Here is a 23,634-nt window from a genome sequence, read left to right as displayed (position 1 = left end):
TGATTTTTTAAAATATTCTAAATGTCTCTCGTTGTCACCGTCTCCTCCTCCAAGTGGGTATTGCCGGTCACATTTTCACCTCGCCGTGACTACCTTCACCCTGCTATTTTTGCCTTGGGGCTTTGACCCTACAACTTCAGTCTTGTCATGGTCGTCTCTTTCCCCTTCGCAAGGCCCCTCTCTTCCGTCATATCGTGGCCTCCTATGCTCCGCCACAAGGTCTCATCGCTTTCACCCCGCTACTTCCTTCCCTTTCATAAGGCCTTGCTATTTCTACTCCTCTACTTTGACCTCACTACCTCTTTCCGCTCCATGAGGCTTTATCGCTTTTGCTCACCATGGCCACCTCAGTGTTGCTGCTTTTCCCTCTCTAGTTCAACCTTACCACCTCCTTCCTCTCTACGAGGTCTCATTGCTTTCGCTTGCCATAACCACCAAAGTGTCGTAACGTTCACCCCTCTACGAGGTCTCATCGTTTTCGCTTGCCATGACCATCATAGTGTCGTAATGTTCACCCCCCTATATGAGGTCTCATCACTTTCACTTGCCATGGCCACCATAGCGTCATAAAGTTCACCCCTCTACTTCAGCCTCATTATCTCTTTCCCCTCTACAAGGCCTCATTGCCTTCACCTCGCTACATACGTCTTACCACTTTGAGTGAGCCACTATCATAATGAAGGGAGAGGTATTAGCCTTTCGGAAAAAACCCAAAAAGAGGAGACTTTTTAGGAAAATCATAAAAAATTATATGTATAATATCCTTGAGAAAGCTCCTCCTTTTGTGTTTTTTTTTTTTTCAAATGATGTCCCTATTTTTAGTTTTCTTATTTAGTGTCCTATTTACCTCTAATATCCTACATGCTCATTATCATCACCGGTGCCTCTCTTCTGCTCTATCCTTTTCGCAAGGTAAACAAGGGTATAGTTCAAGAGCTAGTTAACGATATGATAAGCATAGGGGGAGATGAGGTAGTGGACGATAGTAAAGAGTTGAAGTGATAAACATCAAAGGTGGAGGGGAAGAAGATGACTATGACGAGATGAAAACGATGGGACCTTATGGCAAGGTGAAAGCAAGGTAGCTCCAAGGCCGCCATAGTGGGGCATTGTGATAGGATGGAGGTGGCCATATAGGACGAAAGCAATAGGATGGAAGAGAGGCATCGGCAACAATAAGAGATATTTAAGATAGTAGAGAAAATTATAGGTACCAAATGAGAAAACTAGATGCATTTAAGATATTAGAGAAAATTAGATGTACCAAATAAGAAAACTAGATGCATTTAAGATATTAGAGAAAATTAGATGTACCAAATAAGAAAATTGAAAATGGAGGCATCATCTAGGAATGATCCAAAAAGAGAGGTTATTTTTAGGAAATCACCCTTCTTATATTTGGCAAAAATATTATAAAGAGTCAATAAATAAAAAAAGTCTTATTTTTTTTTAAAAAAATTATCAAAGCTCGTTGCCTCCACCCTATTGCAAGGCTTTGTCGTCCTTGCTTCTCCTCTCGTCTTCCTCCATTATCCTTATTGCTTGCCACCTTGACCCACACGCCTTATTCGTCATCCTTCACTTTACCTTGCACGCTCAGGCTCGCTCCCACCTCGATTGTCCATGCCCATGGTGATCGTCGAGTTCCGATCGCCCCCCGTGCCACTATACACTCATTGGTCCTCCTTTTCTCGAGGATTGCTAGTGAGGCATCTCACTGTCCACACTCGGAGTTTTGCTAAGGAGAAGAATATCGCTTTGTCATTTTTATCCAACACTTCCTTTAAGAGTTAAAAAGTGTCTCATCTCGAGTGCATAAGTAATGAGGGCAAATATATTAATCAAAACAAACAAGGATAGTGATAATGACAAATAGGAGAGATGATGAATAATGAAAAAGGGCGGAGACAATAGAGGAAGAGAGGAGAGGAGGTGGATAGGGGAAATTTCATCTTTTAAGAAATAAGTCATGTTATAGAATAAATGAGAAAAAAAATTATAAATGGGAAAAAAATAAATAAAAAGGTTTTTTTTTTTGGGAACTTACGCTGTTATAAATTGGGAGGAAAAGAGAAGAGGGGAATTAAAAGAAACAGCCGACTTCTTATAATGACATAATAACTTTAAATTAATAGCAATATTTGCCATAAATGGAAGACAGCGGCATTTTGGAGATTCCGTGTGTTTCTTCGCCTCCTATTTCATGCTCCAATCATATTCTCGCAAAACTGAGGGAGGAGGAAGCGGAGGAGACGTGACGGCAGCGGCAGGCGATGGAGAAGAAATAGAGACAGTTCGGGAGCAAAAGAAACCTTCTTTCGGTTGCCGGCTACATTTTGGACAACAGGGCTCACTCGCACATCTTGATCTCCACCTGTAAGTTGGAAGCTCTCAATCTTTTGTTTTGCTGTGGCAGATGATGATGATAGATCTCTTTAAACTTATGTCTTGTAAGATTCTCGAAATCGAACCATCTTTGAAAGTTCTTGAAATGTGGAGGTGGAAAAAAAATGGTTTTTGTTAGTGGATTCATCTCTTTAGTACTAGATAAGCAAGGTCGATTATTTCGGAGTTCTACTAGTAATTGGCGAACTACGAGCCCTAGGATTTCTTGATCTGTTGTATGTTCTCATTTGTAAGGCATAAAGGATTTTGGGGTTTAGCAAGAGAAATGTTTGTTTAGGTGAAGAAGCAGTCGAGAGAATAGGAAAATGATTATTTGAAGCAGTCACCAGAAAAAAAGAGCGAAAGATTTGCACCAAAAAAATGTTTAGCTATTGGCATGTTGTTAGAACCCTTGTAGATTCTAAACTTGGGGTTGATCTCTTTAGGGGATCGGCCTCCTTGGAACTCTATAGGGGTTCCTCCCTCCAAGTTACTGCTCAAAGGCTGCAGAAAAGATTCATCTATTGTTTATCAAAAGAGGAGGAATACATGGCTATTTATAGGGTTTCTAAACCCTAACTCCTAATAGGACTCCTACTCAAGACTCCTACTTCTAACCAACTCCTAATAGGACTTCTACTCAAGACTCCTATTCCTTTACAACTCCTAATTCTTTTCTAAGAAACAACCTCCTAACCCTAGTCGACCTCTTCACCTCTTTAATAGGGGTCAACTTAGGTAGGTTTTACATGAATATCCCTTTCAATTAGGACTCTCCTAGCTAGAGTCCTAACAGACCTGCCCTCTTCAAATCAACCTTGTCCTCGAGGCTGACAATTCATGAATTTTGGGAATTTGATCTTTAAGTTGTCATAGTTCTCCCAAGTGACATCTTCTGTTAGTAGGTTCACCCACTGTATTAGCACTTTAGCAGTGGGTCATCGTCGTTGAGTCACGATCCATCGATCAATAATGGCACTTGGCTGGGTCTGGAGTTCTCCTTGGATAGTCATATTTGGTGGGTGGCTTTGGGTTGTCTCCAAGCACCTATTTACAACTTCTATCTGGCCGTCGATTTGTGGGTGATATGCCATACTCCTTTTCAATTTAGTACCCTTATAGTATAATTCTTTTGAGTCCCAATTGTAATGAGCCACGGAGCTTGGTGCTCCCTCCAATTTTTTTTTGTATCTTACTAGTCTCCGAATCTTCCTACCATTCCATCTTAATATCCTCAAAGAAATCGTTGGTTGGAAGAAAAATGACCGAAAATTCAGCTTGCTCGGGTAGCTGCGAAAGCGCATCTACAACAACATTCTCTTTCCACTTTTTGTAAGTTATTTCATAATCAAATCTAAGAAGTTTTGTTACCCATTTTTGCTGCTCGGGGGAAGATATCTTCTGCTCCAAGAGATATTTTAGGCTTTTATGGTCTTGAGTTGAAAGTATCGCCTGATCAAGTAGGATCTCCACCTCGTTGCTGCGTGCACAATGGCGAGCATCTCCTTATCATATGTTAACATGTTTTGATAGGGGGGAGACAATGTCTTGCTAATGTATGTGAGTGGTCGACCATATTGTATGAGAACGTCTCCCATTCTGTCTCCAGATGCATCGGCCTTAATGATGAAGCGTCGGTTGAAATCTGGTAGCGCTAGCACCGGCGTCGTCGTTATGGCTGCCTTAAGTTTGTCGAAGGCAGTGGAGGCTCTGTCCGACCATTGGAAGACATCTTTTTCTAGTAAGAAAGTAAGTGGTGCACTGATCTTTCCATAGTTTTTCACGAACTTACGGTAGTAGCCTATTAAACCCAGAAAGCCATGTAGCAATTTTATGTTCCTCGGGGTAGACCAGTTTTGCATTGCTTCAATTTTGAAGGGGTCCACCGTCACACCTTCCTCTAATATGATATGCCCAAGATATTTCACCTTTTGTTGAAGAAAGTAAAAATTCGTAGTGGTCGTTGTGTGTTCGAAAGGCGGTTTTCGGTATGACTTCTTCATACACTCGTATTTGATAATACCCGGATCGAAGGTCCAGCTTTGTGAAGATTTGTGCTCTCTTTCATCTAGCAATTCATCTACTACTGGAATAGGGTATTTATCCTTGATGGTTATGCCATTGAGAGCTCGGTAATCAACGCATATTCGTCATGTTCCGTCCTTCTTGCGTACAAGTAGCACCGGTGAAGAGTAGAGGTTGCAACTTGGCCGAATAACTCCTATTTCAAGCATCTCTTTTACAATCCTTTCTATTTCATCCTTCTGGAGATGTGGATACCGATATGGCTGAGTATTTGCTGGAGATTTGACTGGAAAAATCATTATACAATGATCATGCCGACGAGTAAGAGGTAGGTTGTACGGCTCGTCAAATATATCTGAAAATTCAGCAAGCAAAGGAAATAGGTTTAGATCTTCAAATTCTATTGGCTCTCCTTTAATTTGCTGCTCAAGTTGCACCAAAAAGCCTCTGCATGCTTTATGCAAAACCTTCTTCATTTGTTGTGTGCAAATCATCGTTACGTCGCCCTCACGTTTCCCGTGCAGTATCACCTGTTTCTCCTTACTGTAAAATTTTATAATTAGTTGCATAAAATTTCAAGAAATATCACCTAATGTCATCAACCATTTAATTCTGAGTATGGCCTCATGATCATCAAGAGGGAGGAGGAAGAAATCTGTAATTATCTCTTGGTCCTGCAGCAACAGTTTCACCTGCGGGCACCTATGATCACACTTCAAAATCCGTTCGTTGGCGACCTTAACGACAAACCTACTGCAATTCTCAATAGGTAAGTTCATATGGACAGCAACCTTATTGTTTAGGAAGTTATTAGTGCTGCCCGTGTCGATGAGAACAGTGATCGGTTGTTGTTTGAGAAGGCCTCCAACTTTCATCGTTTGCGGGTTTGAGTAGCCAGCTAGTGTATGTATCGTAACTTCGGTCGGTTGTGGCTCTTCTTCTATATCTTCTTCTTCATGTTCAAGGCTCTCTTCTGGATGTTCAATGACCTCTTTTTCTATCGGTTTAATCATTAGATGTCCCCCTTTACTACAGCGATGCTCACGGCTCCATGGCTCGTCACAATGCCAACATAACCCCTTCGCATATCGCTCCCGAAGCTCTTCTCTTGTTAACCTCTTTGGTGTAGGGACTTGGTCGACAGTAGGGGGGGCTGAGGGCTTCAATATTATTGGTTGAGGAGCGACCCTAGTCCTCCGAGCTTTATGGTTCAATTGCTCCTCTTGATATCGTGCGAAAGAGATGGCTGCCATAAGCGTATACGGTTGTCGCGCTTTAACTTCTCCTCGAATCTCTGGCTTCAAGCCCTCAATGAAGGTCCTCAATAGTTATTTTTGAGACCAATCATGAGTTTGGTTAGATAACCTTTCAAACCTGGTTTGGTACTCCTGAATGGTAGAGGTTTGTCGGATCTTTGCTAGTTGTCCGTCAATATTCTCGTAATCGGTTGGTCTGAAGCGGATCAGCAATCCTTCTTTGAATTGTCACCATGAAAGGACTCCATAAGTATGTTCAAACCAGTCAAACCACTGTATAGCATCCCCTTCAAGATGTATAGCTGTAATTTTCACCATAGATGCATCCGCGATTTTATAGTACCGAAAATATCGCTCCGCGCGCGAGATCCAACCAATTGGGTCTCCTTCTTCCCATCTAGGGAAGTCCACTCTCATGCATGGATAGTTGGGGTTGGTCATAGAGCTTTCCCTCTCTTGGAAGTCATATTTTCGGGCTTGGTGCGATTGGGCAAAGCTCTCTCCTTGATGTGATTTCTTCGGGCTTAGTGGTCGACCCAATTTGAGTTCGGTAAAGAGCGTCCGAATCTTATCCTCAATTCGCACCTCGAAGGCTTCAAATTTAGCATTGATTACTTCCTCAGATGCCGTAGTATATGCCGTCAAATCTGTGATGTTAAGATCTCTCTTTTGTTGTCGGGTTAAAGGCATGTATTAGTTGAGAGAGGTGATGGTCGAAAGGGTTGGTGGATTGGTGGATGTAGGCTACGGTTTAGGATTGTTTTGTGGCTATTTTGGGTGCAGTTTGAGGGTGTGATTTGGTGGAGTTTTAGGGCTGTGGATGAATATTTTGGATCTATAGTAGATGGTAGCAAAGGTTTGATAGAAATCAGTGGAAGTTGTAGCAAGTATGTGCTGTCTTGTAATAGTAGAATTGTCGTCGAAGAAACAACGGTTTCTCGATATAATTTCCACAAAAAACTTGAGAGAATTGAGGAGGAAATTGATAGCAAAATCACAGTTTATATGACAGTAAGGATATCTAATTTAATTAAGAAAATTTCGGCAGTATAACAGCAAGAAAATTGGTGCAAGTTGCGATTGTAGAATTCTCGTCGAAAAATTTCAGCGGGATACGACGAAAATTTACAGCAACATAAAATCGTTTTTAGAGATGAATTTCTTAATAGATCAATCTTAGATGGAAGCCAAGATGATCTATGAAGTGTATAAGAAATTTTATTTAAAAAAGATTGTAAATAGATGGGTTAAGGCAACAATATGCGGCTGAAATTTTCTGCAGCACAGATTTTTAGGTATAGCAGATTGGACGTAAAAGATCAGTGGTTTATATTGAGAATTTTTTGATGAAACCAAAGGAAAATCCACTGTTAGGAAGTGTCAAAGCTATCATAAAAATTTCGTAGAGATTTGGATAGAAAAAACACAGTAGCAAGATCAAACAGACGGTGCTATACGGTTGGAATTCTGCAATGTATCTTTCGTCGTAGAGATGAAAACTTTATAACGAAAAGTTTATGCAGAAATATAGGAATAGTTTTTTTGAGATTTTCAAATAAGGATAACTAAATTGCAGCAGCAGTAAGGTAGAAAACCAGAACCTGTTGCAATTCACGGGGAGATCAAAGGATGATCCGTGGTGGTAGAGATGACGACAGAATTTGGTGACGATCTTTTAAGCAATTGTGGGAATTACTTTGAGCGGTTGTGGAGGGTTGATGGATGGTTGTGGAAGGGCAGCGAGACGCCAAGAACGCTGCTCTGATATCAGGTGTTAGAATCCTTGCAGATTCTAAACTTGGGGTTGATCTCTTTAGGGGATCGACCTCCTTGGAACTCTATAGGGGTTCCTCCCTCCAAGTTGCTGCTCAAAGGCTGCAGAAAAGATTCATCTATTGCTTATCAAAAGAGAAGGAATACATGGCTATTTATAGGGTTTCTAAACCCTAACTCCTAATAGGACTCCTACTCAAGACTCCTACTTCTAAGCAACTCCTAATAGGACTTCTACTCAAGACTCCTATTCCTTTACAACTCCTAATTCTTCTCTAAGAAACAACCTTCTAACCCTAGCCGGCCTCTTCACCTCTTTAATAGGGGTCGGCTTAGGTAGGTTTTACATGAATGTCCCTCTCAATTAGAACTCTCCTAGCTAGAGTCCTAACACATGTGAGACAACAAAATTGGATTTTTGTGTGCTTAAGAAGTAAAAAAGATGAACTGGGATATTCATCTTGAAGGAGACTAATGAGAATGGATCAGTAATTAAAATCAGAATGCTGAGGAGGATCTGCATTATAGGGAGTAGAGTTATGCTAGTCGGATTAGTAAAGAAGAAAATTGGATTATATCTACTGGGATAATTTGTGGTTCACTCCCTTAAGATCCACCTTAGGACCATCTCCTAAGTTGAAGCTAAATCACCAGTTTTGCTATTTCATTGATATCCCACTGGTTGTATGTTGGAAAAAAGACTAAATAGTAAGTGGTTAAGCTTCTGTCCTTGTATCACAACAATGGCATATAGTCCCATGTTGGAAAATGATAACATGGATTCTCTATTCCTGGGCATGATCAAGTGTTTTGGGTGAGATTCTAAGGCCTGTATCATACAAATTAATTGGCTGGTACGCATGGAGATTGTTATTAGCGGTGCCAATGCAATGTTTTGGATGTCTCCATAATGGTTATTATGATGCAGAATGTGGGATGTCTAAGATTTGGTTCCCTTGATCCATTGGGAAATGTTGGATGTCTTAGATGTGGTTTTTCTTGATCCAGTGAGGACTGAGGAATGCATGACCACTCGGGATATCATTATTGTGGGAGAGGTTTTGTCCCAAACAACCCCAAAGGATGATTTTGGTTATATTTGGTTCTTCCCACACTGATGAAATTATCAAACATTTGCACAGGAAAGGTGGTCATAGTCTAGTAGTCCCACCATGGAAATAAGAAGATAAATTTGTGCATATAACTTTAATCAAGTGATAAGAATCTCTTCATATTGTGATAGCATGATTAAGTGGGTTGTCAGAAACTAACATATGAAGTCTGTACCAGGTGATCAAGTTTGATGTAGAGCAAAGGTGATTCTTCCTATTTATCTTCATCAGATATAGATTGTTAGTTATATGATATAAGCAATGGACATTTCTTGGGAATCCTCCTCTCTCTGGAAAAGTGGAAAAAAAATCATCAGGTAACAAACTTAAACGAAAAATTGAGAAATATGGTCTAGTTTTGATCTTTGGTTTATTGGTATTTAAAATCTTGATGAGCATATCCATATCGATCAATAAAACAGATCTGACAAGTACTGATGTCTTAACCCAAGTCAAAGTTTATTGATCTATAGCATATGAAGTTCAAGTTTCTTAAACACTGTAATAAATAACATTAGACTGCACCGTACAGATGAGGTCAAGTCTCACCAATGCCTGGCCTTGGAGAAGACCTGATGGACACAACCATTAATTTCAAAAGCAGGTACCTACTACAATTTTTTTTAGCAAAGATGCAAATACTTCAGCTATTAGTCATTGTAATCTTGTTGTATGTGCAGACATCTCCTACTCCTAGAAAGACAAATACCTTTTAGTCTATGATTCTTATCCATAAGTCACTATTTTCTAACTAAAGCATTCATGGCAAAGCTTTTTTTCTTCTTGCTAAGTTGGCTAATAAAGGTAATTATTTTGTAGGCTCGGTCGCTTAAAGGAGAATCTATTCTTCTGTTCAGCAATTGCAGGGTTACTAAGATCTATTAGGCAGAAACCATGAGCAGCCATAGTTTAACTACAGCTAAACAAAATAATAATCCTGAAGGAACCAAGCATTTCCATCATTCTTCGCTGTTATCAGTTCAGTTGAGCAACCAACATGACTGTAAAAACCTACTGGATGATAGGTTGTCCTCCACAAGCCCCTACCGTGCACAGACAGAACTGCTTAAATCATCCAGCTTCAAGCCAGGAAGTCCACGCTCTTATGTATCTCATTCTCAATGTTCAGATCATATGTTTTCTCGTTCTTCCACATTTTGTACCAGCCTTTACTCTTCATCTTCAGCCATCTCAGAGTCCTCTCGAAAGTTAAGTAGCTCACCGTTCCTTCCTCATCCTCCAAAGTGCGAGAAGCGGAATTCAGCTGTTCAATTGTCTAGCTCTCCTCTGCTGTTCAATGGAGACACAAGTGCTAGAAGTTGTGAGGATGAACACACAGATGACTTGATGAAAGATTTTCTTAATCTGTCTGGAGATGCTTCAGATGGTAGCACCCATGGAGAGATTTATGGCAATAATGGCATAGCACTTAGCGAGCAAATAGAATTGCAACTTCTTTCCGAACAACTCGGTATAGCTATCACCGACAATGGGGAAAGCCCACGTTTGGATGTGAGTATTTTGTTGTATCTTTGCAATATTTTTCTATTTCCTTAAGTGTTTTAAATTAAATATGTTAGTATCACTTCATGTAAATGCTTATTGCATCATCTAATTCAAAACTTTTTGAGTATCTTGGTGTTGCACCCAAAAATCTGACTTGAAAGCAATGTTAATGACATAAAAATGACTCTTGAGCCAAATATATCTGAATAGTTTGGTCAGGAACTGCTTGCATATAAGTGGCGAGTGCTCTAAAATTTGGCTATACAAGGATGATTACTGTTGTTGTTGAACAAACATGAAAATATTTTTGAAGATAAATTATAGTCATAGTATGTCCAATTTGCTAACAATTTTGTTATACAACTAACTTGCTGATTTTTTATATAGGACATATATGAGACACCACAGGTCTCTTCTCTTCCTTTGTCTTCTAACCACAACCAGGCTGTTCAGCTTTCAGAGCCTCCTGCTAAAGTTCAACTGCACTCATCCCCCTCCACAGCCACAGTCTCAGCTTCAGCTGCAAATAAGACAAGATTAAGATGGACCTTGGAGCTCCATGAGCGATTTGTAGAAGCTGTGAACAAGCTTGATGGGGCTGAGAGTAAGCTCTCCATTTTGATTTAGCATTGTTGGATGAATTTGTAGTCTCCATCTATGTGTGTTCTCACATGCAGAGGCAACTCCAAAGGCTGTACTAAATCTTATGAATGTCGAAGGTTTGACTATTTACCACGTAAAGAGTCATTTGCAGGTATATCTAGCAAAGTGATCTCTCACAAGGTGTTGCATTTCACTGTACTTATTCATTTGTAACTTGCAGAAATATCGACTTACTAAGTACATCCCAGAGGCGAAAGAAGGTAATTCCAAGTTCCAGCTATTAAGAGAACACACACTTATTTCTTATTTACTGTGAATGTGTAATGTTGTCTTAGCAAACTGTCAATGCTCAAACTTAATCAAACTTGGATGGGGGATTGTTGGTTAAGTCATATGAAATGACTCCATTTTATTACCATAAACTATCAACCATCTGTTCCCTGATACTACACAACTAATACTCAAGTTGCCAACATTAATCCGACAAAATTGAAGATGACTCAAATGGGTCAAGATTGACTACACAAAATTTTCTTGTCTCCTGTCTTGAAGATGGGTATAGATATATGAACTTTCAAACTGTATGATTCATAAAGAGAGCACGTTGGAAGAAGCTAGTACTGGAGTTTGGACAACCCATATGAATTGAAGTAAGCAAATTATATTTGTATCAAACCTAATTGCATTAATGCAGTTGCAGATTGTCAACTTTATTCCCCTGAACAACCGAAACATAAGAAAAGGAAAGGAAAAACAACAGAATTAGTAAACTAGTTATAAACTCTATTATCTGGATGTTCCTGGCTGTTTACTTGCTTTAAATTAATTTATAGTATTGTTGTAGTAAAAATGTTATGATTATTAATATCTGATATCTTAATGGTTCTGTGTGTTTAAGATGACAAAAAGGCTTCTTGTCCTGAAGATAAGAAGGCACCATCAGTTAGTGATGACAATGATTTGGCCAAGAGGAGGTATCCCCCAATAGAAAATATTTGTTGTTTCTCCCCTATTTTAATCATGCACTTGTAATCTTTTATTTAAATCATTTATTTAACTATCCTTTTCTCTTAATGATAGGAACATTCAAGTTACAGAGGCTCTACAGATGCAAATAGAGGTTCAAAAGCAGCTGCATGAACAACTTGAGGTAAGCATTACATATTTAAGTGTTAGTGGTCAAGTTTCTGTAACAATCAATCGACAAGCTTTAGAGACTGCCAAATTATGTGGTATAGAGGGTGATAGCTCCAGATGATGATATGAACTTATGCAGCTTTTCAAACTCCCCAAGACTTTACTTTTCTGTTGTGGTTCAGACTCTGGAGCATCAAAGAAGAGCTTACCTCTCCCAAACAGGTTGTAAATATGAGAGCAATCTAGTTTTGTGGAGGACAGTTTTTTCAATTTTAGCTACATGTGAGATATGAGATTAGGCTTTTGGTGCTTCCCCCATTTTGGCAGATCCACTTCTGCGACTATTATATTAGACTGATTATGTAGGGTGATTTGGTCTGTCAGCACAAAGGAGCAGCGTTACGTTTTATTAGACTAGTAGTATGGGTTCACGTAATTGAAGCATTGTGAGCTAATCTCATCTTTGAGTCATATCAAGCTACCCTTACCAGTCTTCTAAGGTTGGACTTGCCAAAATGCTATTGCATCTACTGTCTGATGATCGTGTTTATGTCTACAGATGTTGATATCTTGTTTTCATCCTGTTAAGATATTTGGTGGATATGAATATTCAAGCTAGATGTTGAATTCTTAAAGTTCATACGAGTTTTCCTGTACTGAACAGCCTAATATCTAGCAAAGATACTATATTGAGCTAACCATAGGAACATAAACTCTTCTATAGATCTTCTTTTATATCAATGCATTTGAACTTTAAACAAAATAGAAAATTCATGTCGCTGTGATGAGGAAGTGAAGAAGATGGATGTGTGAGATCACTAGAAAAAGGTAAAATAACAAATTTATACATTTAGGACAATTAGATGTGGTTCTTATAGAAAACACAATGAGGGAATAATAGTTATGCTGGCGGTGAACATATCCAAAGAAGCCCTATAGATGTCCTGATTAGATGAGTTATGCCAATTAAGTTCAGTTGAGAAAAAGGTGGAGAAAGACCTAAGAAACCTTTATTAGAAACAAGAAAAAGATGTCTGCTCTTAGTTTTTGACTAGTAATATTGCTTTAAAGAGGTCAATGACAAGAAAAGATTCACGCAAGTAATATTGTTGTGGAAGGAACTGCCAGACAGATGATCTTGAACTTTGTTTGATGGCTACTTTACTAGAATTGGTAGATCTGAGTGGAAAAGCATAAGGACCTTTTGTCTTTCTGATAAAAATTTTAGGACATTGGGATATCCTCAAAAATATGAAGAGCTAGCAGACTACTTGTCAGAGACATTCTACTTACTTTATGCAGCTCTATATTTCTCTGTCCAAACCCCAATATTCTTCTCCAGGTGCAAAGAGCACTTCAGTTGCGCATAGAGGAAAATGCAAAGTACTTGCAGAAGATTCTGGAACAGCAGCAAAAAGCAAGGAATCCCACATCCTCCACACAAAGGTCAATCTCGGAGGTGCCTTTAGAACAGCATAGCCCCGCCCCAGATCAATCCGAAGTGGGCATTGACTGCTCTCCACCAAACTCTCTGAAGCATAAAGAAAATGATTCAGAAAGCGATTCTAAATCTGTCAAAGATTGTAAGAGGATTAGGCTTGAAGTTGAGCAGGAAATACTTTCCTAATGTTGAGACAGCTTTTGTTGTCCACATTCTGTACTTGTTTACAAGAAGAATTTGCATGCATGTTCTTTTCATTCATTTCCTAGTTATTGTAGGCGGTGGGATTGGTTTGGATTGAGTTGATGTAAATTCCTGTGAAGAATGAATTAAAACTGAGGTAAGCTGTACCCTTGCATTCTTAAGTGGTGAAAACTTGTGCATATTTTTGCTCCACCTTATTTGCTATCATCTCCTGGAACATTTTCAGACAGATAATACACCTTGCATGGAGTAGTCCTTGTTCCCTTTTGGCATGACTCTGTTCCATCATAAGACTTGATATGACACCTTCAGTCATCGTTCTGAGCCACTCTGATTGTAAATTATGCTAACTTGGGTCTGGTTAGAGTAGCCTTCGTCTTCTAAAATGCCAATGTTATTCTGCTTCATGGATTCCATTAATCAATGATGCAGCTCGGGCAAACACAGCTGCTGATTCTGCAATGTTCGATCGGTGCAGTTCTGAACATGTACTTCTTCCTCAATCATCTGTGTCAGTCACAGCCAGCTCTGGCCCACGCTCTTCCTCTTTGCCCTCTCCCTCATCATCCGGCGAGTCTGCTCGGCCCACTCCACGTTCCCTGCATCGTCGTAGATGCCCGCGAGCAGCACGTAGATCGCCGGATCCGATGGGTCGATCTCCAGCGCCTTCCTCGCCATGCACTCTCCAAGCACCATGTTGCTGCGCTGCTTGCAAGAAGCCAGCAACGTCTTGTACACCAGCGCGTCAGGCTGGAACGGCATCGTTTCGATGGTGCAAGCCGCCTCCTCCAACCTGCCCGCCCGCCCCAGCATGTCGACCAAGCAAACATAGTGATCTTGCTGCGGTGCCACGCCATGCAATTCCTGCATGGAGTTGAAGTACTCGACGCCGGCGTCGGGTAGTCCACCGTGGCTGCAGGCGTACAGCACCAGCAAGAAGGTGATACCGTCGGGCTGAGCTCTTGCCAGTCTCATGTCCTCGAAAGCGGACAGCGCTTCCACGAAACGGCTGTTCGACGCCAGGCCGGATATTAATCCGTTCCATGACACCACGTTTGGCTCTTCGATCGCCGCGAAGACCATGCGAGCCTCCTCTACGCTTCCGCATTTGCCGTACATGTCGACGAGGCCATTCGAGACCGAGATCCAGCTCAGGAGGCCGGACTTCACCGAGAAGCCATGCAGCTGCTTACCGGATTGCATTGCCGCCAAACCCGCAGTAGCGGATAGGAAGCAGGCCAGGCTGAAACCATCGATACTCAAGTCTTCCTCGTGCATGTACGCGAGCATGTCCAGTGCCCTCCGGTGAAGGCCAACCTGATTCAACCCCTTGGCCAAGGTCGTGTACGTGAGCACGTCCCTGCGAGCCATCATCGTGTGCGCGACGGCCCACGCGTCGTCCACCCTCCCAAATCTAGCGTAGACATCCACCAGCGAGTTCCCGGCAGACAAATCCGACGCGTCCACCTTGGTCTTAATCATGTAAGAGTGGAGCTTTCGGGCATGAGCCAGAGCTTCTACGGAGTTGCAGCTGCTGAGAACAGTCGACAGGGAGAAAGAATTAGGTTCCACTCCGGTAAGTCGCATTTCCACCAAAGCCAGGAGCACCTTCTGCTCGAGTCCGTGTCGAGCAAGCCCGGCCATGAAAGCTGTCCACGAGACGATGTTGGGAGATACAATGGCTGCGAAGGCGCGGACTGTGTCATCTAGATCCCGGGAGTGTTTGGCGTACAAGTCTACCAGTGCGTTGGCAACTGATACATCATCTTCCAATCCTGCCTTGATCACCCGACAGTGAATCTGCCTTCCCAGTTCTGGCTCAGGAGCAGATGAACAGGCACTGAGGACTCCGGAGTAGGTGAAGGAATTCGGCGTCACCCCTGCATCCTTCATGTCATGGAACATAGTGATTGCCTCCAGGTAGCGTTCTGCTTGGGAGTGTCCAGAGATCATCGTCGTCCACAGCATTACATCTGAGTCTGCCGTCTGGAGAAACACTTTAAGTGCATCCCTCATCCGGTGGCATTTCGAATACATGTCGACGAGCGCCGTCTTCAGCACCAGATTGAGCTCCATTCCCCACAGGACCAGGTGAGCGTGAAGCATCATACCAACGCGAAGGCCGAAGAAGCACCCACAAGCCCTGAGAAGCTTGGCGAAGGTGTACTCGGTAGGAGAAGTTCCGCCTTCGATCATGAGCAAATACAGCCGCAATGCTCCCACCCAGTTCTTCGCTTCGATGAGAGCCGAGATCATGGTGGTCCACGAGACGACGTCCCTGTAGTCCATCGAAGCAAAGATCTCAGATGCTTCTTGGAACCTGCCGCATTTTGAGTAGACGTCAAGCAGAGCGCTTCCAACGACAGCATTGGTCTCAAATCCACGCTTTTGGACGTGGGCATGAATTTGAGCTCCAAGGTCCAGTAACCTGAGCGAGGCGGCGCAGCAGATGGCGCTGGAGTAAATGAATTCATTAGGACCGGTAAGAGGAGAGCGAGTCAACATGCACTTGAACAATCCAAGTGCTTCCTCATGGTTCTTGACCCGACTAAACGCCGAGATGATGGTGCTCCATGTTACGACGTCTCTGCTAGTCAATTCATCGAACAGCTTCCGCGCAGTGCCGACACCACAAAATTTTGAGTAGAGAGAGAGGAGGTGGTTGTTCAGCGACAGGTGATCATGGAAACATAGCTTGATGATAGGGCTGTGAACGCAGATTCCCTGCCTTGCTGACTTTGGTTTGGAGCAGAAGGAGAGCAGACTCAGGCACAAATCCTCAGTAATATGTGAGGGATAGGAATTGAGATGGTGAAGCTGCGGAAGGTGAAACTCGAGCGATACGCCGAGAAAAGTCTGGAACCATCTTCTATGAGAGGAAGCCAAAGGAAGGGCCACCATAGGATTTCTCTTGTAAGGGTGAAGAGAGACGACGAAAGCTTCGATCCAACCACATCTCATGTTGATTTTCCAAAACAGTAATGTCGCATCAACTGCACGTCTCCTAATTTATTATGCTGCTTAAAGTTTAAACTATAATCTGAGCATAAGAAAATGCAATATAAGATGATTTTAGCAAGAGTTTTCAATCAATGAGAAGCACAACAGATCGTAATGTCCCAAAAAATGGGATTCTATGCAAAATGATATCCGCAGTGATATTTTTATTTACAGATTCTGATAAAATCCTCATAAACCACTGCAGAGCACATCTTAAATATTTTTTTCTCGATTTTTCCTCTATCGGAATTATATTATATTATCACGAGTGAAAATATCTTTCTTTCTTATCAACTTTACAAATTTATCTCAAACATTATCATCTCAATACGATCACAAGAATTGAGAGGATAATTAAATTTGATCCTTCTATCTAGGGTGAATGAACGCCTAGTACAGGAAAAAAATAAGCACCACCAACACGGTGGAAGTACAAGCTCAAAATAGAGTAGCCGTAAAGAGCAAATCGACCCATAATTTTGAATCAATCACAGGTACTGATAAACAAAAAGTTCATTAAAACTGCAGTAAGAAGTTATACAACATGAGATTTTGATAGGAAACAGGAAAAGATACTAAAATATCATTGCTGTTTCTCATCACTCAAGTGCACATTAGATCATCTCCTGGATGGCTTGAGTTTGGGTTCCTTAGATGCGTTGGTGTCTCCACCTTTCTTCTTCAGGTACCCACTTAGAGTTGCTTTTGCCTTCAACCACTCCTTTTCGGACTCGGCACTGCACATGAAGGTGCAAACTTCCCCGATGTTAATTTTTGGGATACTTCTTCCCTGCTGCAGATTGTTCTGATGCTCTCCATCGGTGGTATCTGTAGTAGTTGCTTTCCTTCTGTCTATGTTCCCTGGCACCCCAGGAAGACTATGTGATATAATCTTCTCAAGTCTGGTATTTTGTTTCACCTTAACATCTGTTGAACCCTCTCCGTCAGGTTCCCTCTTCCTCTTCTTTGGTGCAGCAAAAGGCTTGGTGACAGAATCCTTAGCATTCGATGCCGTTGGTGCTATTGAACTGATGCGAGGCAATACATGTGATATGCTGAATGTGCTGCTGTCTGACTCCCCAACAAGATCTCTCCATGAGGATTTCTGTATCCAGGTGTTGCTTGTTGCTGATATAACAGTAGTTGTGGCATTTTGAGCTTGATTTTTGCCAGCTGAATCTTCCGCTAAAATCTTGTTTACTTTATCATCCTTTAAATCTTCACTTCTGGTTAATATGGAAGCAAATTCATCTTCAGTCCCCACCACTGTTGGAGAGGTTGCCTGACTTGATGTGACTTCAGAAGTAACAGTAGTTGTGATCTTCTGCTTCTTTAGAGAGCATGCTTTCTTTTGAGAAAGCCCTTCTGTAAAAGGTTGGGGTATACCAGTTCTCAACTCCTGAACCTACAGAGCATAGAGAAAGGAAGTATTTTGTTATCAGCTGTATCCTCTTGAATAGATTATGCAAGACGACTGGAACCTGTATGTCAAACAAAACAGAATTTCTGATGGAATATATCATGACAAAGATTTGTGTCTAGTTTCTATGAGGTCAACCATCTACATAACTCAGGTACCTGATCCACAGATTGTGCCTTCTTGCCTAATAACTGCATCAACATGTCATCACTTTCTCCCACCCCAATGTTGGTAACAAAGTCTGCATCTGTTTCCTGAGCTTCTTCAGTTTGTTTTGGCTTAATGTCATCATCAGAGGTATTTACAATAATGGCTTGTGCGGCAATGCTTTTCACCCCAGATGCAGGGACTTCATTCTCTTCCTTCTCAAGAAGTTTGTTCATTACACCTGTCATAATACTTCGTTCTTTCTCATATGCTGCAGAATTCAGAGCAGAGATATATGTTTCATTGGCTGTTTCAGATGGCCCACAATGTTCCTCACAGTCACAAAAATGAATTGGTAGGGAAGGCACTACAACACGTTGAAAACTGTACTTGTGCTTCCCTGTTCCTTTATACGACAGTGTCTTTACCTATATAGATCAGTTCTACCTTTCAGATAAATAAGGAGAAAGAAGGTGACAAAGTGGCATTAACAACTCGAGGAAGAATATTTAAACACAAGACAAAAAGAAGGATTTGTTTTAGCTCCAAATGACTATACAAGACATACATGCGAGACAAATTCCAACACTGACCTTAGCAATTCATCATGCAATATCGCCAGGAATCAAAAGTGCCCATCCAACATTTAATATTAGTCTATGTCACCAAGCCTTGAAGATCCATCATTTAATTGTGCATGGCAAAGTCTAAAACACAATGCCAATGCCACGATATCCATTGTAAGGTTAGGGTTAATTTGAGTGGTGATAGGAATAAAATTGAGTTATACAATGTGCATTCCTATTTTCCTCTTTTCAGTAAAGTTGGTCAACTTTTCTCATGAAATTTTGGGACTAAGGGATCCTTAGAATTTTTAATATATGAAAATTTCGGTTGGACAGATATGACTAACAAAGTCCATTAGTTGTTCCTCTCTAAAGACAACCAAAATATTCAAATCAGACCTAAAAACTTGGAAGTATATAACTGCTTACCTCATTTTCTATAGTGCCCTCTTGTTCTGCCATTCACTCTCATTATTTTGCTGGTAGCTAATTGTATTTATTAGTCTAAAACATTCCTTACAAATTACCAAGACCTAAGCCCAATCTTGTAAGTTGTATCAAATAACCACAGCTTGTAATATCAATATAATGTTTATCAGGGTTAACAAATTCAAATGAATAAGGCGACTAATAATTCTGACCATTAAAATGTTGTGTACTCAAAACAACATAATATTTCATGTTGCAATGTTGTCTCCTACGTAATAATAAGTTTCTTCATGTTTCAAAGCAAGATTCCCTCGCAGATAGTAGATTACCTAATTTTTGTGACCAGATAGTAGATAACAGACAATGAAGTAATTTTCAATTTATAATTATGGCTCACCAATATATAAGGATGTACAAACATTTTTAGAAATTGCAGATTTACATTGATTGAGAACCACATGAATGTTTAAGTCCATAAACACCATAATTAACAGTATAATCATACAGATTTAAGGTGCAAAACTAAGGTTTCACGTTTTACCATACTGTCACGAACGGTCGTCGTGCACCCGCAACAACTCCGTTCAACCAACCGTTCGTCGCTCTAATCTACATGTACAGCTGCTTGGCAGCATGTTTTGGCTTGGTTTTAAGTCCTTTTGCTTGTAAAAATATATGTTCAAACAAATTACAGCACTACAGTGTGACCGCTCACCGAACCAAGCAAAACAGCTCCGTTTTTACGTGCCACGGGCTGATTTCTGCAGCCCGCTACTGCACGCGAAACGTCAGCCATCTCAGCACCCTGAAACCACCTGGGTGACACAGGGCTGGTTGGGGCTTCGGTATAGTGTCGAGCGTTGAACAATTTTTCGCAAGTTCGTACGTTACCTTGACAAGAACTTGTTGTCGCGCTCAGCACCCGGTGAGCAGCTGTTTGTGGACTTGTAACTATTCGTTCAACCCTCTAAAGTCCTTGTTTTCCTCCTCTCCCTCTTTTCTCTTGTGCACACAAGGTGCTCGCTGAATTGCTTGTAAAGCTTCCCATTTTCGCGAGACGTCGGGACTTGTCCGTCGCTCGTTCTTCGAACTAATCAACTTTCTCTTTTACAGGTCCTTCAAGACCTACAAGAGGTTGCAAGTGGGCTGATCTTTGCGGACGCAAATCGCAAGGGCAAAGCGCGACTTAGGCAACGCAAGCTAAGTTCGCGTCTTTGCCACAAGGGTGCCTCACGACTTAGGCAACGCAAGCTAAGTTCGCGTCTTTGCCGTTAGGGTATCTCACGACTTAGACAATTCCAACTAAATCTGTGACAATACGCACAATCATAGAGGATCTGATAAATATATATGATGATAAAAATTAAAAAAATCATTTTAGTTAAGAAAATTTGCAAGCTAAATTCACAATTGTGCAAATAAGTAGCCATATCATATGAGAAGTACATCTTTACCTTTTATACGTACATGTCTATGAGAAAATTAAAATGATACAAAATACATCTACTGAGTACTATCCTTCCAATGAAACTTAACATATGTTATTAATTGTACAGCCAGGTGCAGGGAGTTATGGTGATAACTAGCATGCAAGTAGAGAGGCCATATGCAAGAACAGTACTCCGCTACCATTCCTGGATGAAGTTTCCTCTTTCTAACTAACAGATAACTTTAAAACAGCAAATTCTTCAAATGGGATGAAGAAACCAATATTACTAGAGCTAAGTTATATTTAATAATAACAAAATAAATGCACATGTCCAATTTTTCTGATGGAGATTCACTTAACAAAATAACCAAATAAATTGTTGAATTTTATACAGTGTAGCCTGCAGATCATGTGAAGATTTTCTGATTTTCTTAATACAAAGACATAATAACATACCTTTCTCAACTTTGGGAAAAAAATTTGAAGGTTAGCATTCTCCTGACTTAAGCATCCTGACTTGTCTGAATGATCTAAACTTTTCACAACATCAAGATCAGGTGGTCCATTGACTTTAACATCTTCAGCCCACTCCCTCTTCAAGCGAACCAGATAATGTTCTTTAGCCTTTTCAAGTCGCAGTTTCCCTCCTTTCCAAGTGCATCCATTGTACTGGAGACAACATAGTTTAAAAGCATTAGCCATCCGAACATGTAATTGTCTGTGGTAGTCCACTCATCTACTGCTAATGGATCAATAGAATATCTTATCAATGTTCTCCAGTCAAAACAGAGTAATTTTCTTGTTAAGTCCTGTGTAAGATATGATTCAAGGCAATTATAATTTCCTTCCTTTCATTCTTTTATCTTAAACACTCAGAGAATCGAGTGGGACACTCCTCAAATCAAGACTTAGGTTTCAATTTAGATTTTGGATTACTTATCATCTTTTTCTAGCCAGAGCAGGATGTCAAACTTGAGTGTCTCATACATGACAGTTCTCTTGCAACATCCCATCATACCAGAGGATCAAATTAAAACTAATTTGTTTAAATACAAAAACACATAACCTGCATCTTAATCTATAGGAGTGTCTAAATGTATATTATCATCAAATTTAAGCTAGAAAATTATAAATCCAATTTGCATGTCCATCAATTTCCAAAGACCCCATAAGTAAATAACTACAGTGCAAATACTTTATTCTCTTTATCGAAGCCCATCCAAAAATTAACTTACTTTTAACCATTATATGGTATTACATCAGATGTTTTCCACGCTAAATGTTAGTAAAATGGTAATCAAGGGTTCACCATAAAGTTCTCTATGCATGTCTATCAAACAAAACACTTCAAGAATAGACAAACAAGCAGAACATACGCCCTTGATGAGTCAGCAATCAACCATAAATGTCTAAGTTATTATAGGCACAATGAATTAACATCAAGAAGAAAAAAAACCTTTAGGCCAACAATTTGGGAGTTCCAATATCGAATTGAACTAATAAGAAAGGAAGAATACGAATTATCAGAAGGTAACTAACAACTGCAAACAGCTTCGCCAAAGCTTTGTCAGAGTTAGGCTCGAAGTCCACGAAAGCAAAGCTCCGTCCATTTGAGCGCACAAACTCCATATTATGCACTCTGCCTAGCGACAAGAATGTCTTCTCCAAGTCAGCAGCTGTCACACTTGTACTCAGGCCACCAATGAAAATCCTGTTGATCATTAAACTAGAAGCAACACCAGAAGCACACTCCTCCATCTCCAAACTCTCTCAACCTCCACCAGCTCTCCCTTTCAATCTTCTTTATCCCTGAAAAAATCAAATGCAAAAAGCTATAATTGGGATGTAAGTTGTACTTTATATGAAGAATCTGAAAAAAAAGATATCCATCTATGGATTTGAAAACAGTGTACTGCATTAGGCGCTAAAAGGCACCAAGGTGCCAAAACACTCATTTAGTGCCAAGGTTCCAAAATATGCTCGAGGCACTAGGTGTTCGTTCGAGAGAAGCTAGGCACTCACCCGAGTGAAGCTAGGTGCTTGCCCAAGTAAAGCAAGGCACTTCTGAATAAATAAATAAATGAATAAATAAATAAATAAATATATATATATATATATAAAATGATTGATAAGTATAATTATTAAAATAAACATGCAAGTCAGTACATCAAACAACTATAAGACATGATTGAGCATATCACCGAGATAGCAAAAAAAAAAAGTGAAAGAAATCAATCAACCACCCCAATCAATCCCCTGCTAACTCCACGATAGTTGCTTCTAAACAAACTATAACTCACTCGGCATAAGCTCTAAGCAAGGAAATGGGGGCATCATTTCGTCAAACAGGTAGAAGGCATGGAAAAGCAGTGTCACAGACGCGCTTAACCAAGCGTTCAAGAAATCAACCGCATTAAGTAATTAACTACCAACTCTCGTACCGGAACTTCTCGACAAAGCAAGAAGCACATGTGATCGTGCGATCTGTCGCCAACACATCACGAAAAATGCATGAACTTAAAGGCAAAAGAACAGGCATTAGAAATCAGTGATTCCATCTGAAGGAAACGAACACATGTCACGAGGAAGACGTACTCGCTCGTTTTATGAGGTAGTGGAGAAGAAGACGACTGGGGATTCAAGGCCTTTTCCACCCAAGTGCTGCTAAGGTTTACAGGTTCCCTTTCGCCGCTGAGAGGAGGGCAAACACCCAAAACGATGTGCTCGACCGGCCCTTTTCCGAACCGGAGGAGTACTGTTTTCCCATATCTAATGCGGGTCGGATTTTTTTGTCTTACGAGCTCAACCGACCCGTTTAAACATAAAAAATGTATGTTTCTTGAATCGATTGATAGAATTTACATAAATATTTTTTATTGAAGTTATTTATTTACGAGTTTTCTAACTCTATATTTATTAAAGAAAATAATACGGTTTTTGTCAATTATTTATTATTTTGATTACAGATAAGATTAGGTTTGGAGTAAACTTGAGACCAACATCATAACCTATCATGAACTTTAGGGGTCGTTCTCATATTAAATTCATGTTGGAGGTATGTCCGATAAAATCAAGCCAATTAATGATTCATAAAATTAAAGAAATATGGTGTTTTTAGCTAGACTCAAACAACGTAAAAAACATAAATAGAGGTTTCGATAACGAGCAAAGGTAAATGATCATTAATGTCTCGAGCTAATA

The 23,634-nt window shown here is 40.5% G+C and overlaps 3 protein-coding genes across 8 annotated transcripts; 1 reads left to right on the top strand and 2 right to left on the bottom strand.

Moving 5' to 3' along the window:
* The first annotated feature begins 2,176 nt into the window (after nt 1-2,176).
* Nucleotides 2,177-13,634, top strand: LOC103991757 (protein PHOSPHATE STARVATION RESPONSE 3). 4 transcript variants are annotated; one of them, XM_018829381.2, is made up of 10 exons: nt 2,178-2,376; nt 8,730-8,868; nt 9,084-9,155; nt 9,371-10,063; nt 10,445-10,661; nt 10,735-10,811; nt 10,881-10,920; nt 11,559-11,634; nt 11,741-11,810; nt 13,140-13,634. In XM_018829381.2, the coding sequence occupies exons 4-10, from the start codon at nt 9,446-9,448 to the stop codon at nt 13,422-13,424; spliced, it is 1,383 nt and encodes a 460-aa protein (XP_018684926.2). In that variant the 5' UTR covers nt 2,178-2,376; nt 8,730-8,868; nt 9,084-9,155; nt 9,371-9,445; the 3' UTR covers nt 13,425-13,634. The 4 variants fall into 4 exon arrangements, with proteins under 4 accessions (XP_018684927.2, XP_018684926.2, XP_009409576.2 ...); XM_009411301.3 differs by lacking the exon at nt 8,730-8,868; XM_065117322.1 differs by lacking the exon at nt 8,730-8,868 and having other exon boundaries at nt 9,070-9,155.
* On the bottom strand, nt 13,605-16,542 carry LOC135617272 (pentatricopeptide repeat-containing protein At5g52850, chloroplastic-like). Its single transcript, XM_065117321.1, has one exon. The coding sequence runs from the start codon at nt 16,401-16,403 to the stop codon at nt 13,959-13,961; it is 2,445 nt and encodes an 814-aa protein (XP_064973393.1). The 5' UTR covers nt 16,404-16,542; the 3' UTR covers nt 13,605-13,958.
* A 395-nt stretch (nt 16,543-16,937) lies between these two features.
* On the bottom strand, nt 16,938-23,183 carry LOC103991759 (protein REPRESSOR OF SILENCING 3). Of its 3 annotated transcripts, none has more exons than XM_009411303.3 (5): nt 23,029-23,183; nt 21,973-22,242; nt 20,890-21,102; nt 18,021-18,437; nt 16,938-17,847 (listed from the first exon to the last, which is right to left on the bottom strand). In XM_009411303.3, the coding sequence occupies exons 2-5, from the start codon at nt 22,189-22,191 to the stop codon at nt 17,062-17,064; spliced, it is 1,635 nt and encodes a 544-aa protein (XP_009409578.2). In that variant the 5' UTR covers nt 22,192-22,242; nt 23,029-23,183; the 3' UTR covers nt 16,938-17,061. The 3 variants fall into 3 exon arrangements, with proteins under 3 accessions (XP_009409578.2, XP_064973391.1, XP_064973392.1); XM_065117319.1 differs by having other exon boundaries at nt 21,973-22,265; nt 23,029-23,149; XM_065117320.1 differs by lacking the exon at nt 23,029-23,183 and adding an exon at nt 22,734-23,007.
* Between the last annotated feature and the right edge of the window lie 451 nt (nt 23,184-23,634).

This window comes from Musa acuminata, chromosome BXJ2-7 (genome assembly GCF_036884655.1).
Source record: "Musa acuminata AAA Group cultivar baxijiao chromosome BXJ2-7, Cavendish_Baxijiao_AAA, whole genome shotgun sequence".
Lineage (NCBI taxonomy): Eukaryota > Viridiplantae > Streptophyta > Magnoliopsida > Zingiberales > Musaceae > Musa > Musa acuminata.
Note: the sequence above shows the minus strand (reverse complement) of the source record. Positions and strands in the feature narration are given on the sequence as shown.

Bases quoted from the DNA above. Each gene is read 5' to 3' on its own strand.
- LOC103991757 (XM_018829382.2), top strand. From the start codon at position 9,446: ATGAGCAGCCATAGTTTAACTACAGCTAAACAAAATAATAATCCTGAA. The intron at 10,662-10,734 runs GTAAGCTCTCCA...TCTCACATGCAG, and splicing joins CAAGCTTGATGGGGCTGAGA to AGGCAACTCCAAAGGCTGTA. The intron at 10,921-11,558 runs GTAATTCCAAGT...TGTGTGTTTAAG, and splicing joins CATCCCAGAGGCGAAAGAAG to ATGACAAAAAGGCTTCTTGT.
- LOC135617272 (XM_065117321.1), bottom strand. From the start codon at position 16,403: ATGAGATGTGGTTGGATCGAAGCTTTCGTCGTCTCTCTTCACCCTTAC.
- LOC103991759 (XM_009411303.3), bottom strand. From the start codon at position 22,191: ATGGAGGAGTGTGCTTCTGGTGTTGCTTCTAGTTTAATGATCAACAGG. The intron at 21,103-21,972 runs GTTAGTTACCTT...TGTTGTCTCCAG, and splicing joins TGGCGAAGCTGTTTGCAGTT to TACAATGGATGCACTTGGAA. The intron at 18,438-20,889 runs GTATGTTATTAT...TGATCTATATAG, and splicing joins TTTTCCCAAAGTTGAGAAAG to GTAAAGACACTGTCGTATAA.